Raw genomic sequence first — 14,857 nt, forward strand, 5'->3', positions numbered from 1 at the left:
TGCTGTGTAATATTTAACTGTGCTAGTCCAAATATGTAGCTGCATCTTCTTGATTTAAGATGAGAGAACCTGGGATTGTTTTCTTTTCAGATGCTGCTGAAGTGGGCCTATACCATTTCCGTTTTACAGTGCACCATTTTATTCAGTCTATTAAAAAAATTCCCACACTTTAGACCGGATTATAGCCCTATTTATAGTCGTTTTATCCCTAATTTATAGTTTCCTTGTCTAACACAGTGTCTACTAGACATGTGCCGATTTTCGATAATGCGATTTATCACGATAATGAATATGCACAATATTGTTATATTGTGTGTGTGTGTGTGTGTGTATATATATATATATATATATATATATATATATATATATATATATATATATATATATATATATATATATACACACATACACATACACACACACACACACACACACACACACACACACACACACACACACACACACACACACACCCCGGCACTATCACCTTTTTTACTCTGAGGAGTTTGCAGGTCTGTTATTACCAAACTAACTATGAAAATCGCTTATAAAGAATTAATCATTCTAAGTAATGTTTATTTCTTAGTTAATATTTAATAACATTAAAATCAAAATAACTTTTTAATGGACCTAAGATAAAACTACCAATGATCAGTATTTCTTAACTAACATTAACAAAAACATTATACTTTCTATACCAAATGTAGCTATTGCTCAATCTTAATTAATGCATGAAGTAATGAGACCTTATATTAATTTGTACCTGTTGTTCTTTATAGCCTAATTCTTTTGCACTTTAATCTGTTTGGATTTTTTTTTTTACAGCTCTGGAAAAAAAAATCAAGAGACCACTTAACATGATTTCTCAATGTAAAGGGGTCTCTTTTTTCCAAAGCTGTATATATAGCTGTATATATTTTTGGTGCATTATTGTATTTAAACATTCAGTTATTTTTGTTATTACAAAAATAGTTCTTAAAGCTGTTATGCTATGGCAACACTTTTTTTTGCAACTTATTTCAATAGCGTGATATCGTATATCGTGATAACTTCATCAATTAATCGCAACATGAAAAATTGATATCGGCACATGCCTAGTGTCTACACCCGATGCAAGCAACGCAACAAAACGACAATATAGCCGACTTTAATCAGTGATGTTCTCCACAATGTATGCGGCACGACACATCCCCGGCAGTAAACTGAAGCCTCGTTCCATTTATGACACGAACATGACATGAAGGACAAATATTTTGCAACGGTTGCTTCGTCGTATCCAGTTTGGATGCAACTAGCTGTTGCGATTTGCAATGGTCATGTCCATGGTATATATTGTTTTAAACTGAAAATTCTGGAAACTCTGGACTGAAAAACAAAAATGATTTTAAATTAGACTGTTTTAGAATCACAAAATTAATTCTATATTTTATTTTACTGTGAAATCCCACATAAACCCATAGATGTTAGGGTAGTTGTAATTTGCTAAATATTTGATACAATTTTACAGTATTACTTAAACTTTATGAGAAGTAATATAAGCACAATTTTACCCTATATACACAGATGTGTGACCAATACTTAAGCCTTTAAAAAATTCAGGTACATGCTTCACTTCTGGGGATGTGGACATGAATCTGTAAAATAACTAGGAACAATACTATGACACTACAGTATGCACAGTGACGCTGTGTATTGATACAGATTTCATGAGTTGATTCTGATTTATAAGTCCTTATTAGACACGAGTCTCTATTATCCACACTTGGGTCACATGAAGTCACTTATTTATTCTATATTGCTTGTAGTCCCCAAGTTGAAAACTACAGCAATTTAATCCTTAAACAATTGTTCTTGATTCTCATAGGACCTGTGTGCGTCCTGTGGTGGTTTATGGTGGTATAAATACTGGATATACTATTCGAGAGGTGTTAAAGGGCTGCAATGTTTTGTGTGGGACCCCTGGAAGATTGCTGGACATCATTGGTCGTGGAAAGGTAGTTTTTTTTTCCCTCTCTATGATGCATTTAATGAAAGTCTGTATATATTGTGTGGATGTCACTTTAGGACTGTTGTTTAACTTGTTCCTGTCAGGTTGGCCTAAGTAAGCTACGGTATTTAGTTCTTGATGAAGCAGACAGAATGCTGGACATGGGCTTTGAGCCAGATATGCGAAAGCTAGTGGGATCTCCAGGAATGCCTCCAAAAGAGGATCGGCAAACCCTCATGTTCAGTGCCACCTTTCCTGAAGAAATTCAAAGGTCTGACTCTGACACATTTTAAGAGTTGTTGTTTTTTTCAGAACTTGATTTTTCCAAACCTGTATAACTTTTTAGAACCCATGGAACACTAAATCAGGGGTTCTCAGCTCAGGCCCTCGAGGCCCAATTTCCTGCCAGTTCAGCACCAACCTTGATCAAACACAGATGAACAAGCTATTGTTTACAGAATTACTAGAAAGATACAGGCATGTGAGTTTGATCAAGGTTGAATAACTTGAGGGTCATAGTCATGATTTTCTAATACAGTTATTACACATAAAGCCAAAACACAGCAGTGTTTGTTCTTATTTTTTGATACAGTAAATGCTACTCTGCAAGTGCTGAGTTTGAGTTGCTTATGTACACTTGGGAACTATCAAATTAAATTTGTAATGTCAACAAAGAGAAAAGTGTAAAGCTTCCCCTGTAGTTTTAGGCTTAATGTTTGAAAGAAAATAAATTAGGACCATCATGAATGTTAGTATTTTTTCTGTCGTTAATAATGGCTTCATTAGGACTGATGTATATATTATGTATTCAGGGTGTCCGCGGGGTTTTAAAAAGTATTAAAAAGTGATAAATCAAAATTGTCAAATTTAAGGCCATTAAAAGTGTTAAATGTGGTCTCAGAGGTATTATTTTTTACCAAATTAGGTATTATTTTTTCAGACTATCAGGTGTCCTATTCTGATTGAAATTCTATCTGCGTTCGCGTTAGTTCGTTTAAATATGGGCTTTAGCATATCTGGGCACATAATCAAAGATCTTTCGTCTCCGTCTCTCTCAACGTATGTTTGATGCTGACGTCATATTCAGTGGTCGTTCGGCATCATCTCAGAGCACTGCGCGCTCAACAGAAGTGGCTGGCTTACGTTTTATTTTAGACTTGCTTCAAGGCATATCTTCAACGACTATCCTCATAAGAGCAATCTTAAACGATTTATATAAAGTCTAAAATGAACAAAAAGAGTTGTGAGAGAATGAGGCGCGATGGTTATATAAACAGTGAGATCCGCGTGTCTGTCTGCTCTTAAAGGGACAGTAGCCAATAAAGCTTCCTGTCAGTAAGTTAAAGAACAAAGGGAACAGAGAAAATGACTCACTGCTCTTGACTAAATAACTTTTGTAGCTTTAATAAGGATTAACTATTTCATTTATAGTTTATGCAGTGCAGACTGCATATAACTTTAATACCTTTATTAAATATCTGTATATTTTCTAACTGTTAAGACAGGAAGGGCAGGAGTAAACATGACATTTATTATGGGTTTATGTTAGCATTGTTTTAAGTTTACTTAAATTAAAAACTGTTATATTTTTGAAGCCTAATAATAAATGTAAAAAAAGTAGCTGTATTAATATCAGTAATACTGGCCTTCATTCATAAAAAGATGCCATTTAAACAAGTATTTAAAATATACTGTCTTTATGTTGTTTCTACATTAATTTGATTAACAGTGAAATTATTATATAAAAAAATATATTAAAAACGTACAAAACATTTCTTTTTTATTGCGATTAATTGCAATTAATCACAGAAAAAAATGTTCAACAACTTATCACAGCTATAGAAATGTAATATTTGGCTCAGGTTTTGTTGTTGGAAAAAAAACACTAAATAATTGAATTGCTGAATTACCAATTATTAATTGAAATCAAATGAAGCAGTAAGGAGAAGCAGTAATGCTTCTCCTTAACCAACCTTTGTGAATGTTGAGATGTATTTTACTGTGTCTGAATGATAACTTATAACAGATTTCTTCCTGGTGTCGATTCTAAATCTATTCTTTTTTGTATGTTATATATGTCAAAATCTGTGCAAATAATAGAAAGGTCGCTGATTAACACTTGCAATTCAGTGTCGTGATGGTTTTAAAAATATTCTGAAGGTAGTAAAAAAGGTATTAAAAAGTAGTAAATTTAACTTAAGGATTGCTGTATATACCCTGTGTATTGCATGATAGGTTGGCAGCTGAATTTTTGAAAGTGGACTACCTTTTCCTTGCTGTTGGTGTGGTGGGTGGAGCCTGCAGTGATGTGGAGCAAACGGTCATTCAGGTGGACCAGTTCTCCAAGAGAGAGCAGCTGCTTGAACTGCTCAAAACGACAGGTGTGTTCACTAGTGTTTAGTGGAATGCTTTAAAAAAAAAAAAATCAATTTATTCAACAAGGATGTTAAATTGATAGTAAAGGAGATTTATATTTGAAAATGTTTTTATTTTGAATAAATGCAGTTCTTTTGAACTTTTTATTCATCAAATATATTAGGCAGCAGAACTGTTTCCAACACTCATAATAAATCAGAATATTAGAATGAATTCTGAAGGATCATGTGATAGACTGGATGTCACTGAAGACTGGATTAATGATCCTGAAAATTCAGCTTTGCATCACAGAAATAAATGATAATTTAAAGTATAATTATATATAAAGTATAAAGTACAAAATATTTAAAATTTGTAATATCACAATATTTAAAAAACAAAACTGAATTTTTGATCAAATTAATGCAGGCTTGATGAGCAGAAGAAACTTCTTTCAAAAACATAAATAGTAATGTGTCCAAATGTTTGGCCTTCACTGTACTGTATGCATACTTCAATAAGCCTAAATAATGCAGGTTAATGTGTATACTTGATTAGAGAAATCGAATTCATCGGTTTATGCTTAATTCGTTTGACTTCACTCCAATAAAGGAAAACGCGTTTACATGACCACCTGCATTGTCTGCTTACAATCAATTTAAGAAAATGCATGTAAATGTACTCACTGTAAAATTCTCAGATTTAACATTCCCTTAAGATACAAATTCTATCTATTATTTATACATTAATCTTCCACTTGGAGGATTCCACTGGCGATCACTTGCTTTTAGCATCATGGTAAATTGGATGTTTTTAGTCAGGATGTCCAGATGCATTTGATTTAAAACCCAGGGATGTGATTTTTCCGGATTAATCCGGATTTTCCGACCTGAAAATGTGACCTACGTAAATCATGCAGATCTGTAAAAAAAAAAAAAAAGGGGGGGGGGGGGGGGGGGGGGGGCTGGATTGGTGGGTTGACCGTCATCTCACAGCCGTCACCATGGTAACCCGGGTCGAAACCACGATCGCGGGATGGGCAACAAGGACTGTATCGTGACAAGAACATCACCGGATCGGATGATCTGGGTATACTATTGCTTGTGTCTATTTATAACCTATAAGTTACTAATTTGACTTTGTTGTCGATTGATTAGATGATCGATTTTGATTGATTTTCCACTATGGCAGGATGTTTAACCTGTTAAGCTGATTTCTAAATTTTGAAAAAATCCTAAGAAATGTATACTCAGACTAAAACAAATACAGTTTGTGAATCCTTTGCACTAAAAGCATAATTATGGTCTCATTTGAAAGCAGACACCTGGCAGTTTACTGTAAAGTCAAAATGATAATATTTTTTATAATAAAAAAAAGCTATAATAAGCTTCAAAGTTTTGTAAAGTTATTAGAAATTTATTTGTATGAAATATCTTTATGAAAATAAAATTGAAGTGGGCCTTGGAGAAATCTAGAAATGCACTACAGCTAAAGCCACAAGTCTGACCATGTTATATTTCAGATCTGAAGATGATCAGTCTAAAACTCTGAATTTTATTAAACGTTTTACAAGATCGTTTCATGTGATTTTATTTTGAGATATCTCTAAAATATCAACTGATGTTTATTGCCATGTCTTCAGCTTTCATTCTCTATTTTGCCTCTATTGTTTAGAGGTGCAAACTGCCCCATTCAGTTTGTCTCCCGGCACACATTCACACTTCTGCGGACTGGTTATGGCTCTAATTATTATTCTTTTGTCTGCATTATAATTACTAACGATTCTCTATTCAAACTGTTCTATTCAAACCTCATTTCTAAATCAAACCTCTCACTTTACCCTCACTGAGACTCTATTGAATGCATTTCGTCCAAATAAGCATTTCAGTAGTTTTACATTTAGAAAATGTTCATAAAAATAAAGTATTTACTCAGTGGCAGGTGCATCTAGGGCAAGCTAGCATGTTAGCTTAGCACACCAGCAAAACAACAATTTATACGATTAAAATCATGTTTTATTCAAAACTTGCTTCATATCACTTTATAATTTATAAGTCGAGTGTTTTATATAACAATATGTGATCTCATGTAGCTTCGGGTCAAAAAATCTGACAGAAAATATACAATGCTAAAAGCTATGTGGAATAGCATTGCATTATAAATATCATCTATTATGAAACCACCCAACATGGCATAATGAACACAGACCAACCATATATTGCCGCGATTGTGTGTTTATTGTCTTAAAACGTGTCTATCTGCATAAAATAGCCATCTGACGATCGCTAGAAAGCAGCTTTGGTCATGTCAGATACTTCCTGAATGTCACATGGTGTGTCTGTTCTTCATGTGTTCCATAAGGGGTGAATTTTCAGTAGTACAGCTTTCCAGCGCCCTCCGGCTGCCAGAATGAATTGAAAACACAGCATATCACAGTATACTGCGCTCATAATCACACATCCGCGGATTTTGGATAAAGATTGAATAAATAATACTTCTCTGTATAGAAATTTGACTCAAACATGTGAGAATCTATCAATATTTCTCCACATCTGCACACATTTGAAGTAAAAGCCCTGAGGGAAGTTGTTTTGTCGAGTGTCTTCATGATGACCAGAGAAGAGTTTTTTATGAATGGGAGCAAATGACGCGCATATTACAATCAAAAGGTAGCGACGCCCAAGATCATATTCATAACTCCTGGCACATATTAACACATTACGGTCATTATAAGACTTTGAGAATAAAACAGAGGTAACAAAATTAAACTTTAGTCTTAGATCTTTTTAATGATGTATAGTTTGTCAAGGTAATTACTTACATCTGATAGTAATTTTGAGCTAATTTAAGCAAAGAGAGTTTCAGCACGTCCTCGTCCTCGTGACGGTTATCAGGTTAAGCTGCATTTAACATTAACTTGACAGCTAACATTACTTGTATTTGCTAGCACTAGCTATATATGCAAACAGCGCGCTTTTCGGCGCCCCCCGCTTTTTTCACGGCTGCATTACTGTGCGTGACTTAAATGCATGACTGTTTCGCCAAACATTCTTACATATTGGGGACCCGGTTCTATATTTAACATGGATAACGTTAGACCTCTACCTGTCGCGATAATATATACAACTCCTGATGTTAGAGTAACAGCTACAGAAGAATAAAATAAAACGTATTTCGTTACCTTTTGGAGCTTGGAAGGGTTCAGTTTGAGCAGATGTTTAATACCATCATCATATTTCCTCGTCAGAGCTGGTTTACCAGTATATTCAGCATCTGCCTCATATTCGCGATCTCACGCATATTCTCCAACTCATTTTCAACGTCTTCAAAATCAATATTTTGCTCACTGACAGCTTCTTGTCCACATCCATCATCAAGAGACAGTGACACTAACATATGATTGTGTTTAGTACTTGCTCTCTGCAGTAAATCACTGAGTCATTTCAAGTTTTGCAGATTATAATTCATTATTGTTTCGTTTTCTGTCAGAGGTAACTATGAGTGAAACGTCACATCATCATTGTGTATCAGACATCGCCACCTTGTGGAATAAATGTGAATTGCACCCCCATTTCGTCATTATAGATTAATTTATCCAGGCGCAAATTCCAAAAGAAACGTGTAGAGGCTCTAAAAAAGCTTTCTACAAAGGCTAAAGAGTCATAGAAAAATTGAGGCCTTCTTTTGACATGAAAATGTGCATGTTGCACATTTAGCTATTAAAATTGGGTAAAAATGCATCCACCAAATAATTAGTTATTTTTCATACTGTACAAAAAAGTTATTACAATAAAATGTATTTTTTTGTTCAAATAAGTTGTTATGGGTCCTGCTTTACTGTCCGTATTGATCCGCCACCAGTTTGTTCGGCGCGGCGCGGCGGGGGTGGGGTTGGTCTATATTATAAAATATGGTATATTTTCCTGCTTTTTTGTCCTTAGCCAATCACATGCCTGAAAACCACATTTGAAAATGGTCCAGATCGGATGCAAAAAAATGTTGTATTGTACGATGTCATGTGCGCATGATATTGGTTATTTTTGTGCTATTAGACCCCTTTAAGGAGTGAGACTCAGTGACTCTAAAAAAAAAAAAAAGCTTTCTTTGAAGCACACCATTTTGCTCCATTGTGCTTCTTCATACTGGAGCCTTTAATTATAGTTTTGCTCAATAACATGTTGCTTACAATAGAACAAATAGGCTACATGTATAACTTATATTTCAAGCACGCGCTGTGCTGTTATGCTTTAAATGCTCAAGCTCTTTAAAACTTTTTTTTTTATGGTTGAATGAATGAATGAAATAATTTTATTTCGAGCAGTATATAACAAAGGCAATAAAGAAGCATTTTGATTAGTCAGTACAAGTTAAATTCGTCATACTTACGACATCACAATGTCATAAGTATGACGATGGTTCATATATATATATATATATATATAACAATATTGTTTCTCTGTGCCGTTCTAATCTATTTTACATTTTAGAAAAATTTTTTGGAGCAATATCTATTTTTATATTAATTGTGCCTTGTGTGAACCATATGTAGATAATCAAGGTCATTTTTGGAATCAATCTACAATTTTACATTGACTCTTAAAATTGATGATAATCAACCAACATTAATACCATCAGGTCTTTTATTTTTTTAATTAAATGCATAAAATGATCTGAGTAACTTTCTATTCACTGCCAAGACATCAAATGGTCAGTTTTATGGCATTTTATGTTTGTAATTACAGGGACTGAACGCACAATGGTCTTTGTTGAAACCAAAAGAAGTGCTGATTTCATAGCAACATTTCTCTGTCAGGAGAAGATCGCTACTACAAGCATCCATGGGTACCATTTTCTCCATTCTTTTTTCTTTCTTCCCCCCCATAACCTGTTCATTCTGATGCTGTGTTAAAGTAGCTTTGTAACCTCTATATGCCATTCTTATTAAAGAATGACTATTGATGCATGTTATTATGATTACTCAGTTTGACTGAAGCATTTAATTGTATGCTTTTCTTCTCTGAAAAGTGATCGGGAACAGCGGGAGAGAGAGAAAGCACTCAGTGATTTTCGCACCGGCCAGTGTCCGGTGCTGGTTGCCACGTCTGTTGCAGCCAGAGGCCTGGACATTGAGCATGTTCAGCATGTGGTGAATTTCGACCTGCCCAGCAGCATCGACGAGTATGTCCATCGGATTGGAAGAACCGGACGCTGTGGGAACACTGGTCGGGCTGTGTCTTTTTTTAACCCAGAGTCAGATACTCCATTAGCTCGTTCTCTGGTCAAAGTCCTTTCAGGGGTTTGTACTTCTCGCATTGCATCAAAGACACTGTAAAGCTGCTGTTAGCGGAGACTATCAGTATCAAATTACACAGACCTTAATTTCACGGTCTTCTAGAGCTGTTAGTCATCTTTTTGTCAGACAGTCACAGTTAATGACACATCATTACATCACTGTAAGCCAGAAACCTTCCATCTCCATATTTCTGCATTACATTTTTTATAAATCATTACTATTTGTCACCCTGTACATTTTTCTGTGATTGGCAAATATTTAAGCAATGAAAAGTATTTTAAAAAAAACTTGACCAAACCTTGTAACTCCAATGGAGCTTCAAAATCTGGCATACCTCATACAGTGCTTTGCGAAAGTATTCAGCCCCCTTGAACTTTGCGACCTTTTGCCACATTTCAGGCTTCAAATATAATGACATGAAACTGTAATATTTTGTGAAGAATCAACAACAAGTGGGACACAATCATGAAGTGGAATGAAATTTATTGGATATTTCAAACTTTTTCTAACGAATCAAAAACTGAAAAATTGGGCGTGCAAAATTATTCGGCCCCTATAAGTTAATACTTTGTAGCGCCACCTTTTGCTGCGATTACAGCTGTAAGTCGCTTGGGGTATGTTTCTATCAGTTTTGCACATCGAGAGACTGACATTTTTGCCCATTCCTCCTTGCAGAACAGCTCGAGCTCAGTGAGGTTGGATGGAGAGCGTTTGTGAACAGCAGTTTTCAGTTCAGTTTCTTTCCACAGTTTCTCGATTGGATTCAGGTCTGGGCTTTGACTTGGCCATTATAACACCTTGGATATGTTTATTTTTGAACCATTCCATTGTAGATTTTGCTTTATGTTTTGGATCATTGTCTTGTTGGAAGACAAATCTCCGTCCTAGTCTCAGGTCTTTTGCAGACTCCATCAGGTTTTCTTCCAGAATAGTCCTGTACTTGGCTCCATCCATCTTCCCATCAATTTTAACCATCTTCCCTGTCCCTGCTGAAGAACAGCAGGCCCAAACCATGATGCTGCCACCACCATGTTTGACAGTGGGGATGGTGTGTTCAGGGTGATGAGCTGTGTTGCTTTTACGTCAAACATAACGTTTTGCATTGTTGCCAAAAAGTTCAATTTTGGTTTCATCTGACCAGAGCACCTTCCACATGTTTGGTGTTTCTCCCAGGTGGCTTGTGGCAAACTTTAAACAACACTTTTTATGGATATCTTTAAGAAATGGCTTTCTTCTTGCCACTCTTCCATAAAGGCCAGATTTGTGCAGTATACGACTGATTGTTGTCCTATGGACAGAGTCTCCCACCTCAGCTGTAGATCTCTGCAGTTCATTCAGAGTGATCATGGGCCTCTTGGCTGCATCTGATCAGTCTTCTTGTATGAGCTGAAAGTTTAGAGGGACGGCCAGGTCTTGGTAGATTTGCAGTGGTCTGTACTCCTTCCATTTCAATATTATCACTTGCACAGTGCTCCTTGGGATGTTTAAAGTTTGGGAAATCTTTTTGTATCCAAATCCGGCTTTAAACTTCTCCACAACAGTATCTCGGACCTGCCTGGTGTGTTCCTTGTTCTTCATGATGCTCTCTGCGCTTTAAACGGACCTCTGAGACTATCACAGTGCAAGTGCATTTATACAGAGACTTGATTACCCACAGGTGGATTCTATTTATCATCATTAGTCATTTAGGTCAACATTGGATCATTCAGAGATCCTCACTGAACTTCTGGAGAGTTTGCTGCACTGAAAGTTAGGGCTGTGAAAATTAAGACCCTTATAAAGTATTAAAAAGTCTTATCACGGCTTTATAAAGTCTTAAATTTTGAAAGTATTTTGTTCAAGCTTTGTCAAAAGAGTTTGACTCCAAAAAGTATTTATGAATATATTTATTTTCATCCCCATAAGTATTAAAAAACAATGGGGCGCTCAGTCTGAGATCGGCTCAGAGCGCGCGCGGCAGGGATGGAAATTAGCACCGCCACCAGCCAAATGCGGCTGATTTTGAGTTGTGGTGGGTAAACTCGCTTCACCTACCGAGCTGTTTCACATCTTTGTAAACTTTGTTCAATGCATGCGAGTGCTGCCGTATGTGCGCATATGACGAGAAAGACGAGCATATCCCTGCATCAGGTCTTAAAGGCGCAGTAGCCTTTACTGCTGCCTGAGTGATGGCCTTATATTTAGTTTGACATTAAACAATGCTCTTGATTGAGTAGCTTTTGTAGGTTTAATAAGGATTCATCTTTCATATACAGTTAAATATGCAATTATTTTACATTTGATAACTTTATTCAATTTATGTACCTTTCTGCAGGCCAGTAGGCATGTGCAGTATTATTTAATGTACACATGAGTGAGGTCGAGTTAAACATTTTAGTTTGAATTTTCTTTTTCGGTTTTCGGCTTTGATTTCAGTGCGTCCCTACTGACAATGTTCTGCTTGGTATGTCGTCAGCACGCTTCAAAGAAGACAGAACGAATAGTTTCATTGTTGGGACTGAAAACCATAAAACTGGAAGCCATTGTAGAGCTTGTAGTATTAATTTTCACATGCAGTTACACATTGTCAGTTAAAAACAAAAAAGTGGCTGGTAAAAACATTGAGTGGTAGACTTTGAAAAAAGTTAATTTTTTTGCATCCCTGGCGTGCGCTGTCTACGGGTGATGTCATGTATTTTGTGAAATGTGCAGTTAGGTAATGTGTCGCCCTCCGTACGTTGCGAAACAGATATGCAATAAAAACGATGCAAAATTGGCCTACGATAGAGATTTATGTGTATGTAGTATGATGTATGTAGTAGATACATTCTACTACAACTGTTTATTAAAGGTTTGTTGCCGATTAGAACTTGAAGTACGATGAGGTCTTAAAATATTTTGAGAAGGTCTTAAAAAATTCTTTAAAAGGTATTGAAATTAACTTCAGGATTCCTGCATATACCCTGAATTTGCAGTTGAATGTCTATAATAATAGTATCAATGTTGCATAACTACAGTCCTGTAATATTCAGGTAACATCTAGAAAAAATGCTTTCTTTAAAAACAGTAAATCTCAAAGATCGGATCGAATAATGATAATCGATTCAAGATCTTGAGAATCGATTCTTGAAATTTGAATCGAAACCCAGCCCTACTGAAAGCAAAGGGGCCGAATAATTTTGCACGCCCAATTTTTCAGTTTTTGATTTGTTAAAAAAGTTTGAAATATCCAATACATTTCATTCCACTTCATGATTGTGTCCCACTTGTTGTTGATTCTTCACAAAAAATAAGTTTTATATCTTTGCGACCTTTTGCCACATTTCAGGCTTCAAACAAAGTTCAAGAGGGCCGAATACTTTCGCAAGGCACTGTAACTCCACCCGCCTCTATTGTGAATGCAGTGCTGCTCACTTTAATGATCAAGTGTAAATATCAAAATCAATTCCATAAATCTCCATCTCCCAGGCTCAACAGACGGTTCCCAAATGGCTGGAGGAAATAGCTTTCAGTGCTCATGGCACAACAGGCTTTAACCCACGTGGAAGATTGTTTGCATCTACAGATACACGGAAGGTACGCCACATCCCTGCCTTGAGCTTCAGTTGAACTGCTGTAGTGATGCATGACTAAATGTCTTTTGGTTTGTAGGGAGGATCCTTCAAGACAGATGATCCACCACCAGCATCCACCCCGAACACATCAGCAGCAGCCGCAGATGATGAGGAATGGGAATAACTACTTGTACACTTAGTTCTATTATGTAGATTAATTTTTATTTTTGAGTTTATTCATTTCTTCATGTTTGTTTAAAAAGTTGAATGATTAAGGTAGCATTACAGCTGTTACATTTAAAAAGTCACATTCTGGAAGCTGTAGGTTTGATCTCAAGAACTGATACTAATCAAGACATGATGCCTTTTAGCGGTTTGGTTTGGATGAGTTTTTTCTTTGTATCACTTGTTTTGACTGGAGCACACCTGGATTAGTGGATTTGTTTTAAGTTGTCACATTTTAACACTTTGCTAATAGTATTGAGTTTTGTGAGTCTTTTCCTGAAGCTCTTTCCTACAGCTGTACCTTATCGATCAGTTCTGTTGTTAAATGTGACAGTTTGCAGATTTTTTCTTGACGTTTTCGTCTTAAAGCCAAAGTATACAACAAGTAAAGAAACTTGTTTTGACAATGTACCTTGCCAGATAAAGGTAAATAAAGTGATTGTTTACCTGACATCTTTGTGAATCCTGACTGAATTACAACACTTTAAAACGGTGATCAGGCTGTCATAGATGGCCTCTACTCTAGATAAAAATGGCTGTGGAACTTTTCTCACAAAAATCCAAAAGTCAATTCAAGATTTGAGTTGGTTTAAGTGTCAATTCTAGACCTCAAAGTAATGGAAAATTCTAGTTATGTAAAGCTCAAATGTTGCTATGAGAGTAAACAAATATATTGCTGTGAGTAAAAATTCTTGATCACAAATGAAAAGGGAAACTTTAAATTCATTGGTCATAAAGGCTGCACCCCAAAGAACAAAAGTCTTCTGAAGTTTCTGAATTATTTTAAAAATACTGCTCCAGTTTTCTGTAACAGTTTTAAACAAGTTGCTTTGTTTTTACAGGAGATAAAATTGTCTTGTATGAATTTATAACGAGTTGATTCAATGAGCTGCCTATAGGCTCATGGGGATCTCAGTTTTCATGGTAATGAAGTGAATATTGTATAGGCATTTTAAGGGAGCTGTGATTTAAAACTTCTCACAGTAGTAGCGTTCAGTCAGTAGTTGCCCGTATAGGTCCACACCATTAAGTATGCATAGTTTTTCAGGAAGACTATGGTGTAAATACACAAATTTCGCCTTCAGAACTGCCTTAATTCTACGTGGCATTGATTCAACTGAAAGCACTCTTTAGAAAAGTCTATATTGATAGGATAGCGTCTTGCAGTTGATGGAGATTTGTGGGATGCACATCTAGGGAACAAAGCTCCTGTCCCACAACATCACAAAGATGATCGTATGAGTTAAGATCTGGTGACTGGGGGAGACGGGCATAGACATAATATACGTAGACGCCCCATAGAGTTACGCTTCCTATTGGAGCGGACGTATCAGCGCGGCGCCATCTTGGATGGGTCCCCAATGCGCCCATTGAGTGTAATGTGTTTCGGGGAGTGATTTAAACTAAGCATTCAATTTCCTGTGCCAGCAGGTGGCGCTATGACCATATATACCGGTGTGCATA

The 14,857-nt window shown here is 36.1% G+C and overlaps 1 protein-coding gene across 1 annotated transcript in view; it reads left to right on the top strand.

The window, feature by feature from the left end:
* Nucleotides 1-13,844, top strand: part of ddx4 (DEAD (Asp-Glu-Ala-Asp) box polypeptide 4) — a 55,255-nt gene extending 41,411 nt beyond the window's left edge. The window contains exons 19-25 of the mRNA XM_067432559.1: nucleotides 1,865-1,994; nucleotides 2,092-2,258; nucleotides 4,223-4,368; nucleotides 9,085-9,184; nucleotides 9,368-9,638; nucleotides 13,083-13,190; nucleotides 13,266-13,844. Coding sequence (XP_067288660.1) covers nucleotides 1,865-1,994; nucleotides 2,092-2,258; nucleotides 4,223-4,368; nucleotides 9,085-9,184; nucleotides 9,368-9,638; nucleotides 13,083-13,190; nucleotides 13,266-13,352 — 1,009 coding nt within the window. The 3' untranslated portion in view covers nucleotides 13,353-13,844. The remainder of the gene's footprint in view (nucleotides 1-1,864; nucleotides 1,995-2,091; nucleotides 2,259-4,222; nucleotides 4,369-9,084; nucleotides 9,185-9,367; nucleotides 9,639-13,082; nucleotides 13,191-13,265) is intronic.
* The last annotated feature ends 1,013 nt before the right edge of the window (nucleotides 13,845-14,857 follow it).

The sequence above is a fragment of the Pseudorasbora parva genome, chromosome 23, assembly GCF_024679245.1.
Source record: "Pseudorasbora parva isolate DD20220531a chromosome 23, ASM2467924v1, whole genome shotgun sequence".
Classification (NCBI taxonomy): Eukaryota; Metazoa; Chordata; class Actinopteri; order Cypriniformes; family Gobionidae; genus Pseudorasbora; species Pseudorasbora parva.